The following is a 21345-nucleotide window of genomic DNA, read 5'->3' as shown; positions in this document are numbered from 1 at the left end:
ATGGAGTGATTTATAGACTAGTAGGAGAACCTTGAAATCTATTCTAAAACTAACAGGTAGCCAGTGCAGTGATTTTAATACTGGTGTGATGTGCGCTCTCCGTCTTGTTTTAGTGAGGACTCGCGCTGCTGCATTCTGTATTGTTTGTAGTTGACTAATGGCTTTTTTTGGTAGACCAGACAAAAGCGAGTTACAGTAGTCTAGCCTGCTCGTGATAAACGCGTGCATCAGTCTTTCGGTGTCAGCCTGAGCGAGAAACGGTTGCACCTTAGCAATGTTTCTTAAGTGATAAAAAGATGTTTTAATTATATTTTTGATATGGGTTTCAAAATTGAGATCTGAGTCAAGTATGACGCCTAGGTTTCTGGCTTGGTGCTTGGTGTTAAGTGCTAGTGTTTTTAAGTGTGCAGATAGTTTCTCTCTTTCGTTTTTTCACCAATGACTAATACCTGTTTTAATCTTGTTTAGCTGGAGAAGTTTTGTGACATCCATACATTTATATCAGAAATGCAATTTACCAAACAATCAACAGAGCTGCAGTTGTTGGGTGTTACAGAAATATAGAGCTGGGTGTCATCTGCATAGCTATGATGGTAGTGTAATTAGGAGGCACAACATCGACTAAGGGGTAGCATGTATAGACTGAAAAGTAAGGGCCCTAAAATGGATCCTTGAGGGACCCCACAGGTCATACAAATGTTTTTTGAGCTGTGGTCTCCGAGGGCAACAAAGTATTCCCGGCCAGTTGGATAGGCTACCGGACCAGTGAGGCCAACCCAATTTTCAAGTCTATCAATAAGGATATCGTGATCAACAGTATCAAAAGCTGCGCTCAGATCCAGAAGGGCCAAGACAGATGTTTTTTTTGGAGTCAGCATTAATCCGGAGATCATTTACAACCTTGACTAATGCCGTTTGTGCTATGATTGGAACGAAAACCAGATTGGAAGGTGTCAAATGCACAGTTAGCATCTGATCTGATCTGTGTGTGTGTGTGTAACCTGCACCTCTCTCAGGTGTGTGTAACCTGCCTCTGTGTGTGTGTGTATAACCTGCACCTCTCTCAGGAACCTGCCTGTGTGTGTGTGTGTAACCTGCACCTCTCAGGTGTGTGTGTGTAACCTGCCTCTGTGTGTGTGTGTGTGTGTGTAACCTGCACCTCTCTCAGGTGTGTGTAACCTGCCTCTGTGTGTGTGTGTGTATAACCTGCACCTCTCTCAGGAACCTGCCTGTGTGTGTGTGTGTGTAACCTGCACCTCTCTCAGGTGTGTGTGTGTGTGTGAGACCTGCACCTCTCTCAGGTGTGTGTGTGTGTATAACTTGCACTTCTCAGGAACCTGTGTGTGTGTGGGGTTGGGCATTCAACAGTGTGTGTGTGTGGGCATTCAACAGTACTTAGGGGGGTTAGGGTCTACATTCATTCTCAAAGCCAAACTACCCATTTTGATCATTTAGAGATGTATTACATTTAATTACAGAATGTATTACACATTACAAACAGAGAGACAGATTTAAACTAGTGTGTGTGTGTGTGGGCATTTAATTACAGAATGTATTACACATTACAAACAGAGAGACAGATTTAAACTAGTGTGTGTGTGTGTGGGCATTTAATTACAGAATGTATTACACATTACAAACAGAGAGACAGATTTAAACTAGTGTGTGTGTGTGTGTGTGGGCATTTAATTACAAATGTATTACACATTACAAACAGAGAGACATATTTAAACTAGTGTTTCCCAACTTCCTGTTCCAACTGGCCAATCAGCTTTGCTCCATGCAACAATATGGTTTTCTGCCAAGAAAGGAGATCTGAGATCAGAGCGCATACACGCACTATACACGCACACACACGTGCACACACACACTATAAACGCGCACACACGTGCACACACACACTATAAACGCGCACACACACACTAAGAGATACACACACACAAGTGTATATATATATGTGCATCCAGGTAATTTCATCAGCAATCATGAGTGTGTGTAAGAGAGAGTGTGTGTGTATATGTGTGTGTGTGTTTGTGTAATAGTGTGTGTGTGTGTGTGTGTGTGTATGTGTAAGAGAGTGTGTGTGCGTGCGTGTGTGTATGTGTAAGAGAGTGTGTGTGCGTGCGTGTGTGTGTGTGAGCCTCAGACAGATATTTCTAATCACATGCTGCTATTGCAGCTCATACGAGGTGTCAGAAAAGTAAAGTCATCAACAGCTCAGTGTGTGTGTGTGTGTGTGTGTGTGTGAAAGTGTGTGTGTGTGTGTAATAGTGTGTGTAATAGTGTGTGTGTGTGTTAATAGTGTGTGTGTGTGTAAGTGTGTGTGTGTGTGTGTGTGTGTGTGTGTGTGTGTAAGTGTGTGTGTGTACATTAAAAGTACTTACTTCAAGACACTGGTAAAGGTCCACAACGACTGAACCATCTGTTGGACAAACACACACACACAGTTAGCAAAGCCACACACACAATAACAGTTAGCATGAGTGTGTGTGTGTGTAAGAGCGTGTGTGTGTGTGTGTGTGTGTGTAATTGTGTGTGTGTGTGTGTAAAATAGTGTGTGTGTGTGTGTGTGTAAGAGTGTGTGTGTGTGTGTGTGTGTGTAAGAGTGTGTGTAATAGTGTGTGCGTGTGTGTAAGAGTGTGTGTGTGTAAGAGAGTGTGTGTAATAGTGTGTGTGTGTAATAGTATGTGTGTGTGTGTGTGTAAGTGTGCAAGAGAGTGTGAGAGCCTCAGACAGATATTTCTAATCACATGCTGCTTCTGCAGCTCATACGAGGTGTCAGAAAAGTAAAGTCATCAACAGCTCTGTGTGTGTGTGTGTGTGTGTGTGTGTGTGTGTGTGTGTGTGTGTGTGTGTGTGTGTAATAGTGTGTGAGTGTGTAAGAGAGAGAGTGTGTGTTAGATTTTAGATTTTTTTTTAAAAGTTACTGAGAACTAGACACAATGTAGAAACCCCGTTAAAAAAAACACATCTGAGGGGATTTGCGTCGTGTCTGAGCCAGCTATCTAATGTTAGCATGCTACTACTACCCACAGGGTGTCTGAGCCAGCTATCTAATGTCAGCATGCTACTAACCTACAAGGTGTCTGAGCCAGCTATCTAATGTTAGCATGCTACTAACCTACAAGGTAAACAGCATGGGTTGGACCAATCACAGCCCTTCGGTCTCCGTGGGTTGGACCAATCACAGCCCTTCGGTCTCCGTGGGTTGGACCAATCACAGCCCTTCGGTCCCCGTGGGTTGGACCAATCACAGCCCTTCGGTCCCCGTGGGTTGGACCAATCACAGCCCTTCGGTCCCCGTGGGTTGGACCAATCACAGCCCTTCGGTCTCCGTGGGCCCTCCTTCATTTCGACGGATGGGATGCGCACGTCAGGCCACGGAGAGGTGATCGGAGTGATCGGCTGTTGAACAAACACACACACACACACACACAGTTAGCAAAGCCACACACACATTAACAGTTAGCGTGTGTGTATGTGTAACAGAGTGTGTGTGTGTGTGTGTGTGTGTAATAGTGGGAGTGTGTGAGTGGGAGTGTGAGTGTGTGAGTGTGTGAGCCTCAGACAGATATTTCTAATCACATGCTGCGTCCGCAGCTCATACGAGGTGTCAGAAAAGTAAAGTCATCAACAGCTCAGTGTGTGTGTGTGTGTGTGTGTGTAAGAGTGTGAGGACTTTACACTGCACGCCATGACCGCATTGTTGACCTCATTTCTAGTACTGTTAAGGGAGTATTCCCCCCAAATGTGTCAATATACAAACACTCCTGTATAATGCCAGATTGGTTTAACAGCTCTGATGATGTGTTCTGCAACATCCCTAACACCCCTGATGTTGTTTTCTTGGACAAGGTTAAAATGGAGGTAGTAGTCCTTGAGGTAGCCTGTGTCTATGACCTCTATATGGACATAGCCTTCCTTGACAAGTTGACCAAATACCAGCCCATGGTTGCTAAGATGAGACCTAGGCTATACGTGTGTGTGTGTGTGTGTGTGTGTGTGTGTGTGTATTCTGTATCAGCTGTTATAGGTAGTCTTGCTGTTTGGCGTAGGAGATGTTTCTTGTACCCATGAGTCACTAAGCTGTATTCAACCTCTGAGAAATGTTTGAATCCTTTCTGTACAGAATATGATGGTGGATTCAAATAAATAATTTAAATGTGTGTGCGTAAGAGTGTGTGTGTGTGTGTGTGTGTGTGCGTAAGAGTGTGTGTGTGTGTGTGCGCGTAAGAGTGTGTGTGTGTGTGCGTAAGAGTGTGTGTGTACACTGAAGTACTTACTTCAAGACACTGAGTTACAGGTCCACAACGACTGAGCCATCTGTTGAACAAACACACACACACAGTTAGCAAAGTCACACACACACAATAACAGTCAGCATGAAGGCTATGAGTGTGTGTGTGTGTGTAATAGTGTGTAATAGTGTGTGTGTGTGTGTGTGTGTGTAATAGAGTGTGTGTGTGTGTGTGTGTGAGCCTCAGACAGATATTTCTAATCACATGCTGCTATTGCAGCTCATACGAGGTGTCAGAAAAGTAAAGTCATCAACAGCTCAGTGTGTGTGTGTGTGTGTGTGTGTGTGTATGTGTGTCTACAGTACTTACTTCAAGGCACTGAGTTAAAGGTCCACAACGACTGAACCATCTGTTGGACAAACACACACACAGTTAGCAAAGTCACACACACAATAACAGTTGACATGAAGGCAATGAGTGTGTGTGTGTAAGAGAGAGTGTGTGTGTGTTTGAGCCTCAGACAGATATTTCTAATCACATGCTGCGTCCGCAGCTCATACGAGGTGTCAGAAAAGTAAAGTCATCAACAGCTCAGTGTGTGTGTGTGTGTGTGTGTGTGTGTGGGTGCCCTTGTCTTTTGTTGTTTGCTCACTGCTCAGTTTTGCGTAGTCCTACTCCAAGAAACCTAATTAATAAATCACCAATGAGGCTTTTCCCCAAACTGTAAATATGCATTACATGTGAAACTAACTCCGCCAGACCACGGACCCAGAGACATGAGAAGCTAAGTAAGGTTATTATATGTTATTACATGTAAATTATGTTCAGAGTACTTGTACAGAGTGTATGTCATGTTATGTTATGTTATGTTTGCTATGTTATGCTATGGTAGGTTGTTGTGCGGTGCCTTGTCCTAAGAATTTCAGTGCCCAGTCTGACCCTGTGTCATTCTGTGCATCTGACAATAAAAGACTTGTAACCCCGACGGTATCAGAGACATGTGAAGCTAACCGCGACCCAGAGACATGTGAAGTGTGTGTGTGTGTGTGTGTGTGTATGTAAGAGTGTGAGTGTGTGTGTGTGTGTGTGTAACCCCGACGGTATCAGAGACATGTGAAGCTAAGAAGCTAACCCCGACCACCCAGAGACATGTGAAGCTAACCGCGACCCAGAGACATGTGAAGTGTGTGTGTGTGTGTGTGTGTGTGGTGTGTATGTAAGAGTGTGAGTGTGTGTGTAAGAGTGTGTGTGTGTGTGTAACCCCGACAGGCCCAGAGACATGTGAAGCTAAGAAGCTAACCCAGAGACATGTGAAGCTAAGAAGCTAACCCAGAGACATGTGAAGCTAAGAAGCTAACCCCGACAGGCCCAGAGACGTGTAAATTAAAGTACTTACTTCAAGACACTGAGTTAAAAGTCCACAACGACTGAGCCATCTGTTGAACAAACACACACACACAGTTAGCAAAGCCACACACACAATAACAGTTAAAGTGGCTATGAGTGCGTGTGTGTGTGTGTGTGCATGTGTGTAATAGTGTGTGTGTGTGTGTGTAAGAGTGTGTGTGTGTGTAATAGTGTGTGTGTGAGCCTCAGACAGATATTTCTAATCACATGCTGCGTCTGCAGCTCATACGAGGTGTCAGAAAAGTAAAGTCATCAACAGCTCAGTGTGTGTGTGTGTGTGTGTCTGTGAGAGAGTGGGAGTAAGGGTGTGTGTCTGTGTGTCTGTGTGTAAAAAAAAAGTGTGTTTGTGCCCTTGTCTTTTGTTGTTTGCTCACTGCTCAGTTTCCCGTAGTCCTACTCCAAGAAACCCTAATCAATATTGTCTGTAATCACCAATGTAAATATGCATGACATGTGAAGCTAACTCCGACGGGCACACTGCACATTCACTTTTGCACTCCTGCCCTGCTTTTTGTATTGTAGTACTTATTGTGTTTGTATGTTTTATGTTCACTGTAAGCACCTATACACACCAGAACAAATTCCAGGTAGGTTGTAAACCTACTTGGGCAATAAATACTATTCTGAGACATGTGAAGCTAACGCCGACGAGGCACTGGTGGTCCCAAGATGGCTAAACACAAGGAACGTTGCAAAGCCACGCGGTCTCTGGACTTGACGTTAGTAACATAATGTTGAGCACTGACCCAGGCTTGCGCGCCACGAAACGGCGTTAACAGACAAGAGGTAAGTAATGAAACTAACTCTACGAGCTGTACACGGAGGGAAGTAATAAAACTAAGTCTGTAGACGATCGCAAACAATCACGTTTCTACCACCAACTTTTGAACACTTTGACACAAGTTCACTTCCGTGACCCAGCCAGCTAGACTAGGCTACAATAACGGTGAAACAAATTCGCTTTACGAAACCTGACAATGACGTCCATCATCCCCTCAATCAAAGCACAGAACGAACCGCGTTTAACAACACCTGCACTTTACATATACTATACATATACTTATCATACCTACACTTCTAACTTCCAATTGCTGCTTTTCTTGTCCCAATTACTGTTCATACTGCGAATCTATTTTTCTTACTGTACATATCTATTTATTCACTTATTACACTTTACATATGCACTTTTTTTGCTATTTTGCACTTCTGGTTGGATGCTAAACTGCATTTCGTTGCCTCGGTACTTGTACTCTGTGCAAATGGACAATAAAGTTGAATCTAAAAAAAAAAAATGCGTGACTTACCAGGACGGCTTGAGCACCACGAAGGCTGCACATCTCTCTGCACGGTAGACACATCTCTCTGCACGGTAGACACATCCATCTGCCCGGTAGACACACGAGGTAGTTCACGTTCAGCGGCGATCCAGCTAAAGACTGAGCAACAGGCGCGCGGCTGCATTTCGTGTGAGCGCTAGCTGCAGAGGTGCCGCATGCATTATGGGATTTGTTGGTGCATTTCTTGGTCTTCATGTCCTACTGGATCTGCTACAAACCACAAATCCCAGAGTGCAAAGCTTGGTGACGACTTCGTGGACCAGATGCGTTGTTACCTTTTAGTGTTAGTGCATATTAAAACGTCCTGCTTCCAAAGAAAACATCTCTTTTTTGCATTAATCGGGTTAGGTAATGGTTTCAAATATTATCGGCGAAATAGTGAGGCAGTAGAAAAACCCAGGCCAAACGATTTTGGTGGAGTTAAATTGTAGTTATGTAGTTTTTAGTGTTCGCCATTTTAACAACTCCCTGCTTCCAATTGTAGTTATCCGTCGGTCTTTTATAACGAATTCTTGTCTTGTCTCGTAAAATGAAGATGTTGGTGTATGTAGAAATAACGTCGCCAGGATTGAAACCGGGAAGTGGGTACTTTACTCCGGTCTCTGGTTGGTTAAAACATAGACATATATATAGTGTGTGTGTGTGTGTGTGTGTGTGTGTGTGTGTGTGTGTGTGTGTGTGTGTAAAGACGTAATTTCCTAGACCCAATGAGGGAATAGGGCGTCTGGAAGGTTTGTGTGGATTCGTCTCTTCTTTGCTTTGCCTGAAAACATCTTTCTTATTATGTTCATGTATTACCTCAGTACAAGTGACTACTACCCAGTTACAAAAACAAGTCTAAAGTGAAGAATATAAAGTTTTAAACACCACATGAAACATAAAAACACGTAGAGAACATGAACATACCTGGCTGCTTAGAAGTGGCTACTCACACGGATGTGTGGGAGATCTGAACTGCAGAATGCTCCAAGTTCTTTGACTGCCTTACCCTTAAGTACACATTTTAGTCCTGCATCTGGCCTAATAATTACCCCCATAGGTAAGAGGTTTCTCGAGATGAGAATCACACATTAACAACTAAATGGAGGGAGTTCTCACCCAAATTTGAGGTGACCCCCCCTCCAAAGAGAGATACCTTTGCACTCTCACAGAGACCAGAATTATCACACATAGGTTTGAGATAAGAGACTCAGCAGGGGGTGGGAAAATCAACAATTGGGACAGTGCATCTCTGAAATATTTGTTCGGGCCACCATACACCAACACTCCAATTGATTGGAGGAAATGCACTTTGGAGCAGGACAGAGTCTGTGACGTTGGAAAGTCCAAGATGGCAGCATGTTAGTCCACGTCAGTGTTTAGTGTCGTTTGTTTTGTTTTTGTACAACTTGTATTATTCCCTTAACACTCATACTGAAGTAAATCAAAGTATCTACATAGTACAAATGAAAACTACAAGAAGATATCTTTTTCTGGATCTTCTAAGTAGGATTGTGGACTGCTCCGTGCGTTCTGAGTCTGTCTCTCCAATTCTTCTGGGTCTCGGGGATTTTCTGGGTTTCGGTCTCTGCCTGCCTGGCCTTTCCACCTGGCCACACTCCGGCATCCATTCCTCTGTCCCCGTATCCACGGCTCTACCTGCGGCCTGCTGTGCACGCACGTTCACGCGTACAATCTTTGGACAGAGTCAATGGCGTTTCTCGTGACTTTACTTTGCGCGTTGTCTGTGTGGGACTTACGAGCAAGCGATCGTTCCTGGGTGAGTACATCGAACAATGTGTATTGCCCGATGGACATTTCTTATGGATGCACTTGCTCTATGGCTGTCGAACAATCCGTGCAAACCCCGAAGCAGTTGGCACAGGACATGAACTTAGCATGGAATTTACTCAGAAGCTTACCCCGCCTTCAAAGCCTTCTGACTTTATATATATTAACTTTGCGTTCAATGAGAGGATCGCGTTCGGATTTTATCGTATCAAATGTCGAAGGAATTGTCATGTAATGTTGTTAAAACAGAGATGGTTGATTGTTTTACTATTACTCATATCTGGTAACGTGCAAACCTAACCCAGGGCCGGAGTTGCAGTGGTATTCAGATGCCGTCTGATTGTAAATCTCTGTCTGGTCTAAATATTATTCACCTCAATGTGCGCAGCTTGCTATCCAAAATGGATATGATTAGTATATGGGTTAAATCAACAGATGCAGACATTGTTGTAATATCCGAAACTTGGCTAACAAATCAGTTTAATTGATAAAGATATTAACATGGATGGATAATAATATTGTTTGTGCGGACAGACCCACGAAAGGTGGCGGTGTTGCTATTTATGTCAAATCAAAATTTCACGTCAGGGTAGTTCTGTCTGAATCAATCAGCAAGCAATTGGAATTTCTGGCAGTGAATGTGGAAATTGTAAAGGGCCTCTGTATAACTGTTGTTGGGTGTTATAGGCCTCCATCTGCCTTAAACGATGCATTGCAGGTCTTTGATGCACCTTTTGTCCAGACTAAATTATAGCGAAATTGTTTTAGCTGGTGATCTTAATTGGGATTGCTTAAGCCGGTATCTGATGATTTTAAATCTTTCTGTGATTCTGTCAATCTTACCCAGTTGATTAATTCACCCACTCGTCCAAATCTTAAATGCCCTGAGAAGTCCACCTTAATTGATTTGATTCTGACAAATGTTCCTCATAAATTCTCAGCTGTTGGCGTCTTTTGCAATGACTTAAGTGACCATTGTGTTGTTGCTGCTATCAGGAACACTAAGGTCCCGAAATTAAAACCACGCGTCATTTGTAAGAGGAATCTCAAACATTTTAACGAACAGGGGTTTTATCATGACTTGTTTAATTTCAACTGGAGTAGAATAGAGCTAATCCCCGATGTGGAGACAGCCTGGACTTTCTTTAATGATGGTTTTATGCAAATCGTAAACACACATGCCCCATTCAAGAGATACAGGGTAAAAGGGCGTGATAACCCGTGGTTTTCCTCTGAGCTAGCAGATACTATTCACGAGCGTAACTTGGCTTGGGCTAAGGCAAGGACAACAGGTTCTACCGCTGATTGGCTGGTTTTTAAACAACTAAGAAACAAATGTTCCTCTTTTATCAAAAAAGCCAAATCAGAATATTATTTGTCTGTCACTACTGAAAATCTTAATGACCCTAGGAGATTTTGGAAAACCATAAAATCCATTTCTGTGAGCAAGAACTCTCAAACTATACCGACCTGTGTTATGAAAGATTCGGTTGCTGTCTATGACAAAATGGAGATACTTAATTGTTTTAACGAGCATTTTATATCTTCTGGCTCTCTATTTGACTCTGCTTGTTCTGCGTCTGTGAAACCCTGTACTGACATGCCAGTGTATACTGGTCAGTCCTTTAACTTCATACCATTCTCTGTTCAGGAAGTTCATAAAGCCCTAAAAACATTAGATCCTAGAAAACCCTCAGGACCTGATTTTATTGATCCTTACTTTTTGCAATTGGCAGCTGATTTGTAGCAGGGCCTCTTGCTTATCTTTTTAAACCTTACAGTGGAGAATAAGGAAATTCCTAGGATATGGAAATCTGCTTTTGTTCTCCCTTATTAAAAGGGGGTGAATTCAGCTATTTTAAACAACTATAGGCCAATATCTAATTTATCAGTACTTGCTAAAACTCTTGAAACTCCTGTGAGTGTTCAATTAAAGGAGTTTCTATACACAAGTGACATTTTGTCAACATATCAATCAGGTTTTAGGAAAAAACATAGTACCATCACAGCTGGCACTGAAGGTAATAAATGACATTTCTGTTGCACTGGACAAGAAACAACATTGTGTATCACTCTTTATTGATCTGTCCAAAGCGTTCGACACAGTTGATCATGATGTTTTAAAACTTAGACTTCTTAACTCAGGACTCTCGGAGCAAGCAGTCGCTTGGTTTTCGAACTACCTTAGTAATAGGTCTCAGTGCATTAAACATGATGGTTTATGTTCTGATATTGCATCTATCTACAAGGGTGTTCCACAGGGCTCTGTATTAGGTCCACTTTTATTCACTATTTATATTAATAATCTTGGTCAAAACGTGTCAGATGCAAATTTTCATTTTTATGCTGATGACACTGTTATATACTGCTGTGCGTCAACTCTTGCAAAGGCCACTGAATACTTGCAGAATGCTTTTATTGTTTTCCAAAATACCTTACTTCAGCTGAAACTCGTCCTAAATGCAGAGAAAACTAAATGTATGTTGTTTACCAACACTAGGAACAGGCCTAAAAATATCCCTTCTGTTGTCACTCTTGAGGGAAGTGATATAGAGATTGTAAACTCTTATAAATACCTGGGTATTTTGATTGATGACTCCCTCACTTTTAAGCCACATGTTCTGTACCTGGTGAAAAAGCTGAGGCTAAAACTGGGTTTTTATTTTCGAAACAAGTTGTGCTTTTCTTTTAATGTAGAAAAGAAACTTGTTGCCGCCACTTTTTTATCTGTGCTAGATTATGGTGACCCATTGTATATGCACACCTGCATAGGCAATCGGACGCAAGCTTCCCTGTACTTCCTGAAGAGTCATTCCACGCCAAACGTGACAATTCTCACAAATCAATTCAACTCGACCATCTCAGATTTGGCTGAAAAAGTTCAAGGTTGTTCATACACTTCTTAATAGGTATAGTCCCCAATATTAGCTCTCTACTCCCAATAGTTTTGTCACAAAAAGATGTTTTAGGTGGGAGGGGGTGCCTGTACTTAGGACGCTTTTTTTAGCAGCGTGTTCTGAAGAGCCATTTTCAAATTGCAATTACTAGAAAAGTGTTTAGGCTAGCTCCTTCAAACTTTCTAGGCTTAAAATCTGATACCATTACTTGAAGAATATGGACTTCTAATGGTGTGGCTTGGGTATATCATAGTATTCGGGGTGCTTGAATTGGCTCGAAAATTTTACACTACGCTCTGTTGTAGCATCTTTGAAGGCCTGTGGAAAGCTCAATGTTAAAGCTAGAGACTTGATATTATACACAGACCTTCCTATGTATGCTCCGTATATTGTATTAAAATACGGTTCCTATGTGATGAATGGTCTGGAAGATATTAAAGCTTAAAAATGGATGAAAACCCATTTTGTGCAATGTTTGGCATGCTATAGCAAAAAAAATGACAGCATTTATCAACATGAAACTAATTGTTTTGGAAAGATTAGATATTTGTTCTCAACATATCAAAAATTTGTGATGGTGTTCTGCCTCATTTTCTCAAAATAATCTTTTGAAAATATGGGATTTTTGTATACGCCCAGCATTCAATGGCCTATGGAAGCATATTCAAATGGTAACAAAAGGTACATTTATGACACAGAGCTTACTGCAGCGAACCCATTAAAGGCCACTGCCTAATCCTAGAGCAGCTAACCGTTTAAAGGCCGGTTAGCTGCTGTTAATCGGGGTCAGGGGTCACACAGAGCCGACACAGACACCTGGAACATAGTTTTTATTTTATATCGGTTGTCTTCCAGAGCATTTCATCAACATTGGATAGGCTACACACACACACACACACACACACACACACACACACACACACACACACACACACACACACACACACACACACACACCGACACACACACACACACACTCGCACTCGCACACACACACACACACACACTCACACTCACACACACACACACACACACACACACACAGTAAGTACTGACAGTGGGGGAGCACCAGAGGCGCTCAGGTGAAACCCTTAAAGGTCAAAGGTGAACCCTGACCCTAGACTAACACAGCACACACACACAAACATCCTACGCTACCATGACAACAACATTGTGCGGGGGCATCAGAAGGACTTTTGATTGGACTTTTCTGACTGTTTATACATTTGAAGAGGAATCGCACACACACACACACTCACACACACACACACACACACACACACACTCACACACAGAGAAAATGATTCACTCACATCAATGTACTTAAGATTTAAATGTGAAAGGGGTAAAGCCAAAGGCACAGGACAGATAGGACTGGTACATCAAAGGAGCTCCACAGGATTCCAACACACACACACACACACACACACACAGAAACACAAAGCAAACTATATTCTTAAGAACTTACAGGTTATCACTTGATCATTCATAACAAGGATAATTATATTATTTATTAAATATTATTATTAAATATTGTTCAGCGATGTTCTCGAACCTATCTGAGGCTGAGGCTCATTATTGTGTGTGTGTGTGTGTGACACAATAATAACACACACTTGTTATTGCACAAGCCCACCAGAAGGAGGCGCTACTCTCAGCAGGTCAGTAGGCTCAAGCAGCACACACACATACACATCCACACTTGGAGACTGAATCACACACACACACACACACACACACACACACACACACTCTGAAACTAAAACAACACACACACACACACACACACACATACACACACACACACACTCCGAAACTAAAACAACACACACACTCCCTCTCTCTCTCTCTCTCTCTCGCTGTCTCACTGTCTCACACACACCCAAAGGAGAACACACTGCATGAGATCTCACACACACACACACACACACACACACACACACACACACACACCCAAAGCATGGCTGGTGGTTAGTTGCCCTGGAAGAGGCATTGTGCTTTAGCTAATCTAACCCTCACCTAACCCTAACTAATCTATGCAGTTCATGAATCCATCCGGAGGAGTTAGCGCCCCCTGCAGGCCAGAGAAGGGAGAGCACGTCATGAATATCCAGTCTGCAACCATCCGGAGGAGTTAGCGCCCCAAACAGGCCAAATGAGAGAGAGCAGGTCGTGAATCCATCCGGAGAAGTTACCGCCCCAAACAGGCCAGAGAAGAGAGAGCAGGTTGTGAATCCATCCGGAGGAGTTATCGCCCCCTGCGGGCAATAGGAGTTAGCGCCCTCTGCAGCCAGGAGGACTTATCGCCCCAAACAGGCCAGAGGAGAGAGAGCAGGTTTGTGGAGGAAGATTGCCAAGAGAGCTACAGGTTTAAATCCTCATCACAGATCAGATTAGATGGGGCCAGATAACCCTAACCCCAGATTAAATAAACAGACGGTGGAGGCTAATCCCAACCCTACGGACGAGCAGTGGGTAGACTAACCCCTAAGAGTTGGATTTATTCTTTAAGAGGTGAGATTAAAACCCAATCCCCCAAAACCCAGTCTTAAACCCAGAATCCAATCTTAAACCCAGTCTTAAACATTTAAGACTGGGTTTAAGACTGGGTTTTGGGTTTAAGACTGGGTTTAAGACTGGGTTTTGGATTTAAGACTGGGTTTAAGACTGGGTTTTGGGTTTAAGATTGGGTTTAAGACTGGGTTAAAGACTGGATTTAAGACTGGGTTTTGGGTTTAAGATTGGGTTTAAGACTGGGTTTTGGGTTTAAATTTGGGTTTTGGGTTTAGGTTTGGGTTTGCTGTTACTTGTTTGCTGTTACATGTTGATGGGGATAGAACTGCATGGGCTAGAGCCATGGCAACCCAACAGATGTCAAAGGTCAGGATAGAGCCATAGCAACCCAACAGAGGTCAAAGGTCAGGATAGAGCTCTGGAATCCCAACCAACCCAAAGGTCAGGATTGATCACTTTCTAGAACATTTGGAAGTTTACTCAGGATCTCCAATCAGGTAACATGAGCTTCCGTCCAATCAGGTAACATGAGCTTCCGTCCAATCAGGTAACATGAGCTTCTGCTCCAATCAGGTAACATGAGCTTCTGCTCCAATCAGGTAACACGAGCTTCCGTCCGGTTACAGGAACTAACCAATCAGGTTACAGGAAGTTCAGCCCCTTCCTCGGATCGATCATCACCTGGGGGTTGAGGGTCAGATTTAGGGGTCAGATGATGAAGTAAGAAGCCTTCATCTGTTGATGATGGAATCATGAGGTCAGGCTTCCTCAGTGCTGGGCTCAGGAGGTCAGAGGTCAGGCTGAGAGAGCATTGTGGGTAGTGTAGTTTTAGTCCAACATGGCATCCAACTGGTCAGCGAGGTCAGAGGTCAAACTGAGCATTGTGGGTAGGGTAGTTTTAGTCTAACATGGCATCCAACTGGTCAGCGAGGTCAGAGGTCAAACTGAGCATTGTGGGTAGTGTAGTTTTAGTCCAACATGGCATCCAACTGGTCAGCGAGGTCATCGAACATGCTGCCGATGTCATCCAGTATGCTGACTGAAGCCTTCTCCTCCACATAACTACAGAGAGAGAGAGAGAGAGAGAGAGGGAGAGAGAGAGAGGGAGAGAGAGAGGGATAGAGAGGGAGGGAGAGAGAGAGAGAGGGAGAGGGAGGGAGGGAGAGAGAGAGAGAGGGAGAGAGAGAGAGGGAGGGAGAGAGAGAGAGAGGGACAGAGAGAGAGAGAGAGAGGGAGGAAGGGATAGAGAGGGAGGGTAGAGGGAGAGAGAGAGAGAGAAAGAGAGAGTGAGGGAGGGAGAGAGGGAGAGAGAGGGAGGAAGGGATAGAGGGAGAGAGAGAGAGAGAGGGAGGAAGGGATAGACAGAGGGAGAGAGGGAGGGAGAGAGAGAGAGGGAGGAAGGGATAGACAGAGGGAGGGAGGATAGAGGGAGAGAGAGAGAGGGAGAGATTGGGAGAGAGAGAAAGAGAGAGGGAGGGAGAGAGAGAAAGAGAGAGGGGTTCGGATGGATAGAGTGGGAGAGAGAGAGAGAAAGAGAGAGGGAGAGAGAGAGGGACGGTACAGTTACAGAAAGAATTAGATTACAGATACTTTTAGCAGAAATTGGGATTATTAACGGGATCACACATGATAGATTTTAAAATGCAGAACATTATACCATCATCCACATGAGCACTTTACAATACGTCACGAGAAGACAACAGAGAAAAGTCCATATGATGACCTCGAGTTCAATAAGTGCCCTAACCCTTTCCCTGGCTGGAAATATGGACACTATTTTGTCCTCAAAGCTGAAAGTGGGAAGAACATAACAGTGCAGTGCATCTTATGGCTCCCCGCGGTGAAAATACTGTCGTTGTCCAAGGACTCCACGTCAAATTGAATGAAGCATTTACAGCCGAGACCAACACTGCTAACGTCTACAGTTATCCAGTTAGCTAAGGTTAAAGGGTAAAGTTGGTTAGCTATATCCAGTTAGCTAAGGTTAAAGTTGGTTAGCTATATCCAGTTAGCTAAGGTTAAAGTTGGTCGTTTTGCTTGCCTACTAAGGTTATGAAAAAGGGGGACTGTGATAACTGGGATGATCGTGTGTGGATGAAACACAAGCCTCTGACCGAAATACTGTATGTTTGTGACAGTTTAATTGAAGTTGCAATGTTAAGTGTGAGTAACACCTGTTTTAGGAAAGCAAGTTTGGCTACATGTAAGTTAAATACGCACCGTTACCACGACTATCACTTAAACAACATTCAAGCAACATATTTAAACTATACTACTGTTTAGGTCCTAACCATAACCCTAACACTATATTCTAATTTGGAATCCTAACCCTAACACTATATTCTAATTTGGAACCCTAACCCTAACACTATATTCTAATTTGGAACCCGTAGGCCTACTGTCACTACTGTACTTGATAGTTTTCTTCTCTTCTCTTTGACATGAACTGAAATTGAGGTAATCCAAAAGTAACAGGAAAGTAATCCGATAATATTGTGATACTTGGATTAGGTTACTGAATTACATTTTTAACAGGTAATCAGTAATTGACCTATGGCTAAGCCCCGCCCCTCGGTAATCAGTAATTGACCTATGGCTAAGCCCCGCCCCTCGGTAATCAGTAATTGACCTATGGCTAAGCCCCGCCCCTCGGTAATCAGTAATTGACCTATGGCTAAGCCCCGCCCCTCGGTAATCAGTAATTGACCTATGGCTAAGCCCCGCCCCTCGGTGATCAGTAATTGACCTATGGCTAAGCCCCGCCCCTCGGTAATCAGTAATTGACCTATGGCTAAGCCCCGCCCCTCGAACGCAGACGAGCCAATCAGTAATTGACCTATGGCTAAGCCCCGCCCCTCGAACGCAGACGAGCCAATCAGTAATCAGTAATTGTATCGGAATACATTTTTAAAGTAACCCTCCCAATCGAACTCTACCCACTCACTTTGTCTCTTTCTTCCCCTCCTAGTCTAGTAGTCATGGCAACTAGACTATCATCCCCTCCTAGACTATCTTCCCCTCCTAGTCTAGTAGTCATGGCAACTAGTCTATCTTCCCCTCCTAGACTATCTTCCCCTCCTAGACTAGTAGTCATGGCAACTAGTCTATCTTCCCCTCCTAGACTATCATCCCCTCCTAGACTAGTAGTCATGGCAACTAGTCTATCTTCCCCTCCTAGACTATCTTCCCCTCCTAGACTAGTAGTCATGGCAACTAGTCTATCTTCCCCTCCTAGTCTAGACTATCATCTCCTAGACTAGTAGTCATGGCAACTAGACTATCATCCCCTCCTAGTCTAGTAGTCATGGCAACTAGACTATCATCCCCTCCTAGACTATCTTCCCCTCCTAGTCTAGTAGTCATGGCAACTAGTCTATCTTCCCCTCCTAGACTATCTTCCCCTCCTAGACTAGTAGTCATGGCAACTAGTCTATCTTCCCCTCCTAGACTATCTTCCCCTCCTAGTCTAGTAGTCATGGCAACTAGTCTATCTTCCCCACCTAGTCTAGTAGTCATGGCAACTAGTCTATCTTCCCCTCCTAGACTAGACTATCATCTCCTAGACTAGTAGTCATGGCAACTAGACTATCATCCCCTCCTAGACTAGTAGTCATGGCAACTAGTCTATCTTCCCCTCCTAGACTATCTTCCCCTCCTAGACTAGTAGTCATGGCAACTAGTCTATCTTCCCCTCCTAGTCTAGACTATCATCTCCTAGACTAGTAGTCATGGCAACTAGACTATCATCCCCTCCTAGTCTAGTAGTCATGGCAACTAGACTATCATCCCCTCCTAGACTATCTTCCCCTCCTAGACTAGTAGTCATGGCAACTAGTCTATCATCCCCTCCTAGACTATCTTCCCCTCCTAGACTAGTAGTCATGGCAACTAGTCTATCTTCCCCTCCTAGACTATCTTCCCCTCCTAGTCTAGTAGTCATGGCAACTAGTCTATCTTCCCCTCCTAGTCTAGACTATCATCTCCTAGACTAGTAGTCATGGCAACTAGACTATCATCCCCTCCTAGTCTAGTAGTCATGGCAACTAGACTATCTTCCCCTCCTACTCTAGACTATCTTCCCCTCCTACTCTAGACTATCTTCCCCTCCTAGACTAGACTATCATCTTCCCCTCCTAGACTAGACTATCTTCTTCCCCTCCTAGTCTAGACTATCATCTTCCCCTCCTAGACTAGACTATCTTCTTCCCCTCCTAGTCTAGACTATCATCTTCCCCTCCTAGACTAGACTATCATCTTCCCCTCCTAGACTAGACTATCATCTTCCCCTCCTAGACTAGACTATCATCTTCCCCTCCTAGACTAGACTATCATCTTCCCCTCCTAGACTAGACTATCTTCTTCCCCTCCTAGACTAGACTATCATCTTCCCCTCCTAGACTAGACTATCTTCTTCCCCTCCTAGACTAGACTATCATCTTCCCCTCCTAGACTAGACTATCTTCTTCCCCTCCTAGACTAGACTATCATCTTCCCCTCCTAGACTAGACTATCTTCTTCCCCTCCTAGTCTAGACTATCTTCCCCTCCTAGTCTAGACTATCTTTGCTGTGGGATGCTGCTGTAGTCTCTCCAACCGATCTACTTGTAGAAACCCTTGGCCTACACATACTTATCCTCACCACATGTATGATGTGTAAATTTACCACTTGTATGCTAGCATGCTGACTCACTTCCTGTTGTCATGTTTGGTTAAGTGGTTAAGTGACTCAATTCCTGTTGTCATGTTTGGTTAACTGATTCACTTCCTGTTGTCATGTTTGGTTAACTGATTAACTGATTCACTTCCTGTTGTCATGTTTGGTTGGTTAACTGGTTAAGTGACTCACTTCCTGTTGTCATGTTTGGTTAACTGATTCACTTCCTGTTGTCATGTTTGGTTAACTGATTCACTTCCTGTTGTCATGTTTGGTTAACTGATTCACTTCCTGTTGACATGTTTGGTTAACTGATTAACTGATTCACTTCCTGTTGTCATGTTTGGTTAACTGGTTAAGTGACTCACTTCCTGTTGTCATGTTTGGTTAACTGATTCACTTCCTGTTGTCATGTTTGGTTAACTGATTCACTTCCTGTTGACATGTTTGGTTAACTGATTAACTGATTCACTTCCTGTTGACATGTTTGGTTAACTGGTTGCGTGACTCACTTCCTGTTGTCGTGTCTGATGTTCTCCTCCGCCGCCTGCAGTGCAGCTGCCAGATTGGAGCTGGTCTCCTCCAGCCTCTGGGAGTCTGCCTTGGGGGCGGAGTCTGCCTCGGGGGCGGGGTCTGCCTCGGGGGCGGAGTCTGTCTCAGGGGCGGGGTCTGTCTCGGGGGCGGGGTCTGCGGGGCTGGGAGGAGTTACCCCCGATACCTCCGCTGCAGCCGGCTGGCTCACACCGCTCTGCCTCCTCTGGGCCGGGACAGGCCCCGCCCTCACACCCTTCTCCATGGCAACAGGCTCCGCCCTCACACCCTTCTCCACGGCAACAGGTTCCACCACCTCTAACTCTCCCTGCACCTGTTCCTGTCTGGCCACGCCCACTCTCCTCCTCCTGGCCCCGCCCTCTCCTCCTCCCTCTGCAGACGACCCAACTCCTCTGCTCTCCATCTCTCTCCTCTCTCTCTTCTCCTCCTCCTCCTCTGCTCTCGGTCTCTCCATCTCTCTCCTCCTCTTCTCCTCCTCCCTCTGTCTCTCCATCTCTCTCCTCCTCTTCTCCTCCTCCTCCTCCTCCTCCCTCGGTCTCTCCATCTCTCTCCTCTCTCTCTCCTCCTCCTCCTCCTCTGTTCTCTGTCTCTCCATCTCTCTCCTCCTCTTCTCCTCCTCCTTCTCTGCTCTCTGTCTCTCCAGCTCTCTCAGTTTCCCCTCCTCCTCTCTTCTGTGTCTCTCCATCCCCCTCAGTTTCCTCTCCTCCTCTTCCCTCTGTTTCTCCACCTCCCTAAGCCTCTGCTGCACGGCCTCCACGCCCCCCAGCTCCACCTCCAGCGGGTGGGGCAGGTCCACGGAGAGTCCCGTGATGGAGGCTCGTGGGGGTTTGACAGGGTGGGGGGTCTGGGGGCTGGGGGTCTGGGCAGGGGACAGGGAGGAGGGGCTGGCATCTCTCTGCAGACAAGGTGCGGCGGCAGGACTGCCATCTCCATGGACACCGCCGTCTCCGTGGATACCGCCGTCTCCATGGCCCCCGGTAGGTGATGCACGAACGGGGATCTTGGCCTTGGACGGTTTAGGGGCCACTGGTGGAGGAACCCTCCTCACCTCTGAGAGAGAAACACATCACAGGGGTTAGAGGAGTGTGTGTGTGTGTGTGTGTGTGTGTGTGTGTGTGTGTGTGTGTGTGTGTGTGTGTGTGTGTGTGTGTGTGTGGGTGTGTGAAACATATCACAGGGGTTAGAGGAGTGTGTGTGTGTGTGTGTGTGTGTGTGGGTGTGTGTGTGTGTGTGTGTGTGTGTGTGTGTGTGTGTGTGTGTGTGTGTGTGTGTGTGTGTGAAACATATCACAGGGGTTAGAGGAGTGTGTGTGTGTGTGTGTGTGTGTGTGTGTGTGTGTGTGTGAAACATATCACAGGGGTTAGAGGAGTGTGTGTGTGTGTGTGTGTGTGTGTGTGTGTGTGTGTGTGTGTGTGTGGTGTGTGAAACACATCACAGGGGTTAGAGGAGTGTGTGTGTGTGTGTGTGTGTGTGTGTGTGTGTGTGTGTGTGTGTGTGTGTGTGTGTGTGTGTGTGTGTGTGTGTGTGTGTGTGTGTGTGTGTGTGTGTGTGTGTGTGTGTGTGTGAAACACATCACAGGGGTTAGAGGAGTGTGTGTGTGTGTGTGTGTGTGTGTGTGTGTGTGTGTGTGTGTGTGTGTGTGTGTGTGGTGTGTGTGAGTGTGTGGGTGTGTGTGTGTGTGTGTGTGTGTGTGTGGTGTGTGTATGGGTATGTGTGTGTGTGTGTGTGTGTGTGTGTGTATGGTGTGTGTGTGTGTGTGTGTGTGTGTGTGTGTATAGTGTGTGTGTGTGTGTGTGTGTGTGTGTGTGTATAGTGTGTGTGTGTGTATGGTGTGTGTGTGTATGGTGTGTGTGTGTGTGTATAGTGTGTGTGTGTGTATGGTGTGTGTGTGTGTGTATAGTGTGTGTGTGTGTGTGTGTGTGTGTGTGTGTGTGTCTCACCTGGGCTGTCAGGTCCGGTGAGCAGCACTCTCCTGA

General features: G+C 44.8%; 1 protein-coding gene, 2 long non-coding RNA genes and 6 other non-coding genes across 9 annotated transcripts in view; all 9 read right to left on the bottom strand.

The window, feature by feature from the left end:
* Positions 1–1441: 1441 nt before the first annotated feature.
* Positions 1442–3174, bottom strand: LOC122130512. The gene is made up of 3 exons (XR_006151907.1): positions 3122–3174; positions 2385–2422; positions 1442–1798 (listed from the first exon to the last, which is right to left on the bottom strand). It is a non-coding gene; the product is annotated as an uncharacterized LOC122130512 (long non-coding RNA).
* On the bottom strand, positions 2138–2218 carry LOC122130515. Its single transcript, XR_006151910.1, has one exon. It is a non-coding gene; the product is annotated as a small nucleolar RNA SNORD60 (small nucleolar RNA).
* Positions 2724–2804, bottom strand: LOC122130516. The gene has a single exon (XR_006151911.1). It is a non-coding gene; the product is annotated as a small nucleolar RNA SNORD60 (small nucleolar RNA).
* Positions 3175–3222: 48 nt separating the features above from the next.
* On the bottom strand, positions 3223–7127 carry LOC122130511. The gene is made up of 5 exons (XR_006151906.1): positions 6950–7127; positions 5635–5674; positions 4608–4647; positions 4284–4323; positions 3223–3405 (listed from the first exon to the last, which is right to left on the bottom strand). It is a non-coding gene; the product is annotated as an uncharacterized LOC122130511 (long non-coding RNA).
* Positions 3559–3639, bottom strand: LOC122130514. Its single transcript, XR_006151909.1, has one exon. It is a non-coding gene; the product is annotated as a small nucleolar RNA SNORD60 (small nucleolar RNA).
* On the bottom strand, positions 4476–4556 carry LOC122130513. The gene has a single exon (XR_006151908.1). It is a non-coding gene; the product is annotated as a small nucleolar RNA SNORD60 (small nucleolar RNA).
* LOC122130518 lies at positions 4750–4830 on the bottom strand. Its single transcript, XR_006151913.1, has one exon. It is a non-coding gene; the product is annotated as a small nucleolar RNA SNORD60 (small nucleolar RNA).
* On the bottom strand, positions 5826–5906 carry LOC122130517. Its single transcript, XR_006151912.1, has one exon. It is a non-coding gene; the product is annotated as a small nucleolar RNA SNORD60 (small nucleolar RNA).
* A 7994-nt stretch (positions 7128–15121) lies between the features above and the next one.
* The window catches only part of si:dkeyp-9d4.3 (caskin-1), a 37144-nt gene continuing 30920 nt past the window's right edge, over positions 15122–21345 (bottom strand). Inside the window, exons 18-21 of the mRNA XM_042705228.1 lie at positions 21310–21345; positions 20097–20419; positions 19330–19637; positions 15122–15225 (exon numbers count right to left, since the gene is read on the bottom strand). The exon at positions 21310–21345 is cut by the window's right edge and continues 451 nt beyond it. Of these exons, the coding sequence (XP_042561162.1) occupies positions 15132–15225; positions 19330–19637; positions 20097–20419; positions 21310–21345 (761 nt within the window). The 3' untranslated portion in view covers positions 15122–15131. The remainder of the gene's footprint in view (positions 15226–19329; positions 19638–20096; positions 20420–21309) is intronic.

Source organism: Clupea harengus, unplaced genomic scaffold (assembly GCF_900700415.2).
Source record: "Clupea harengus unplaced genomic scaffold, Ch_v2.0.2, whole genome shotgun sequence".
NCBI classification, from domain to species: Eukaryota; Metazoa; Chordata; class Actinopteri; order Clupeiformes; family Clupeidae; genus Clupea; species Clupea harengus.
The sequence above is the reverse complement of the archived record's forward strand: the minus strand, read 5'-3'. Positions and strand labels throughout refer to the sequence as shown.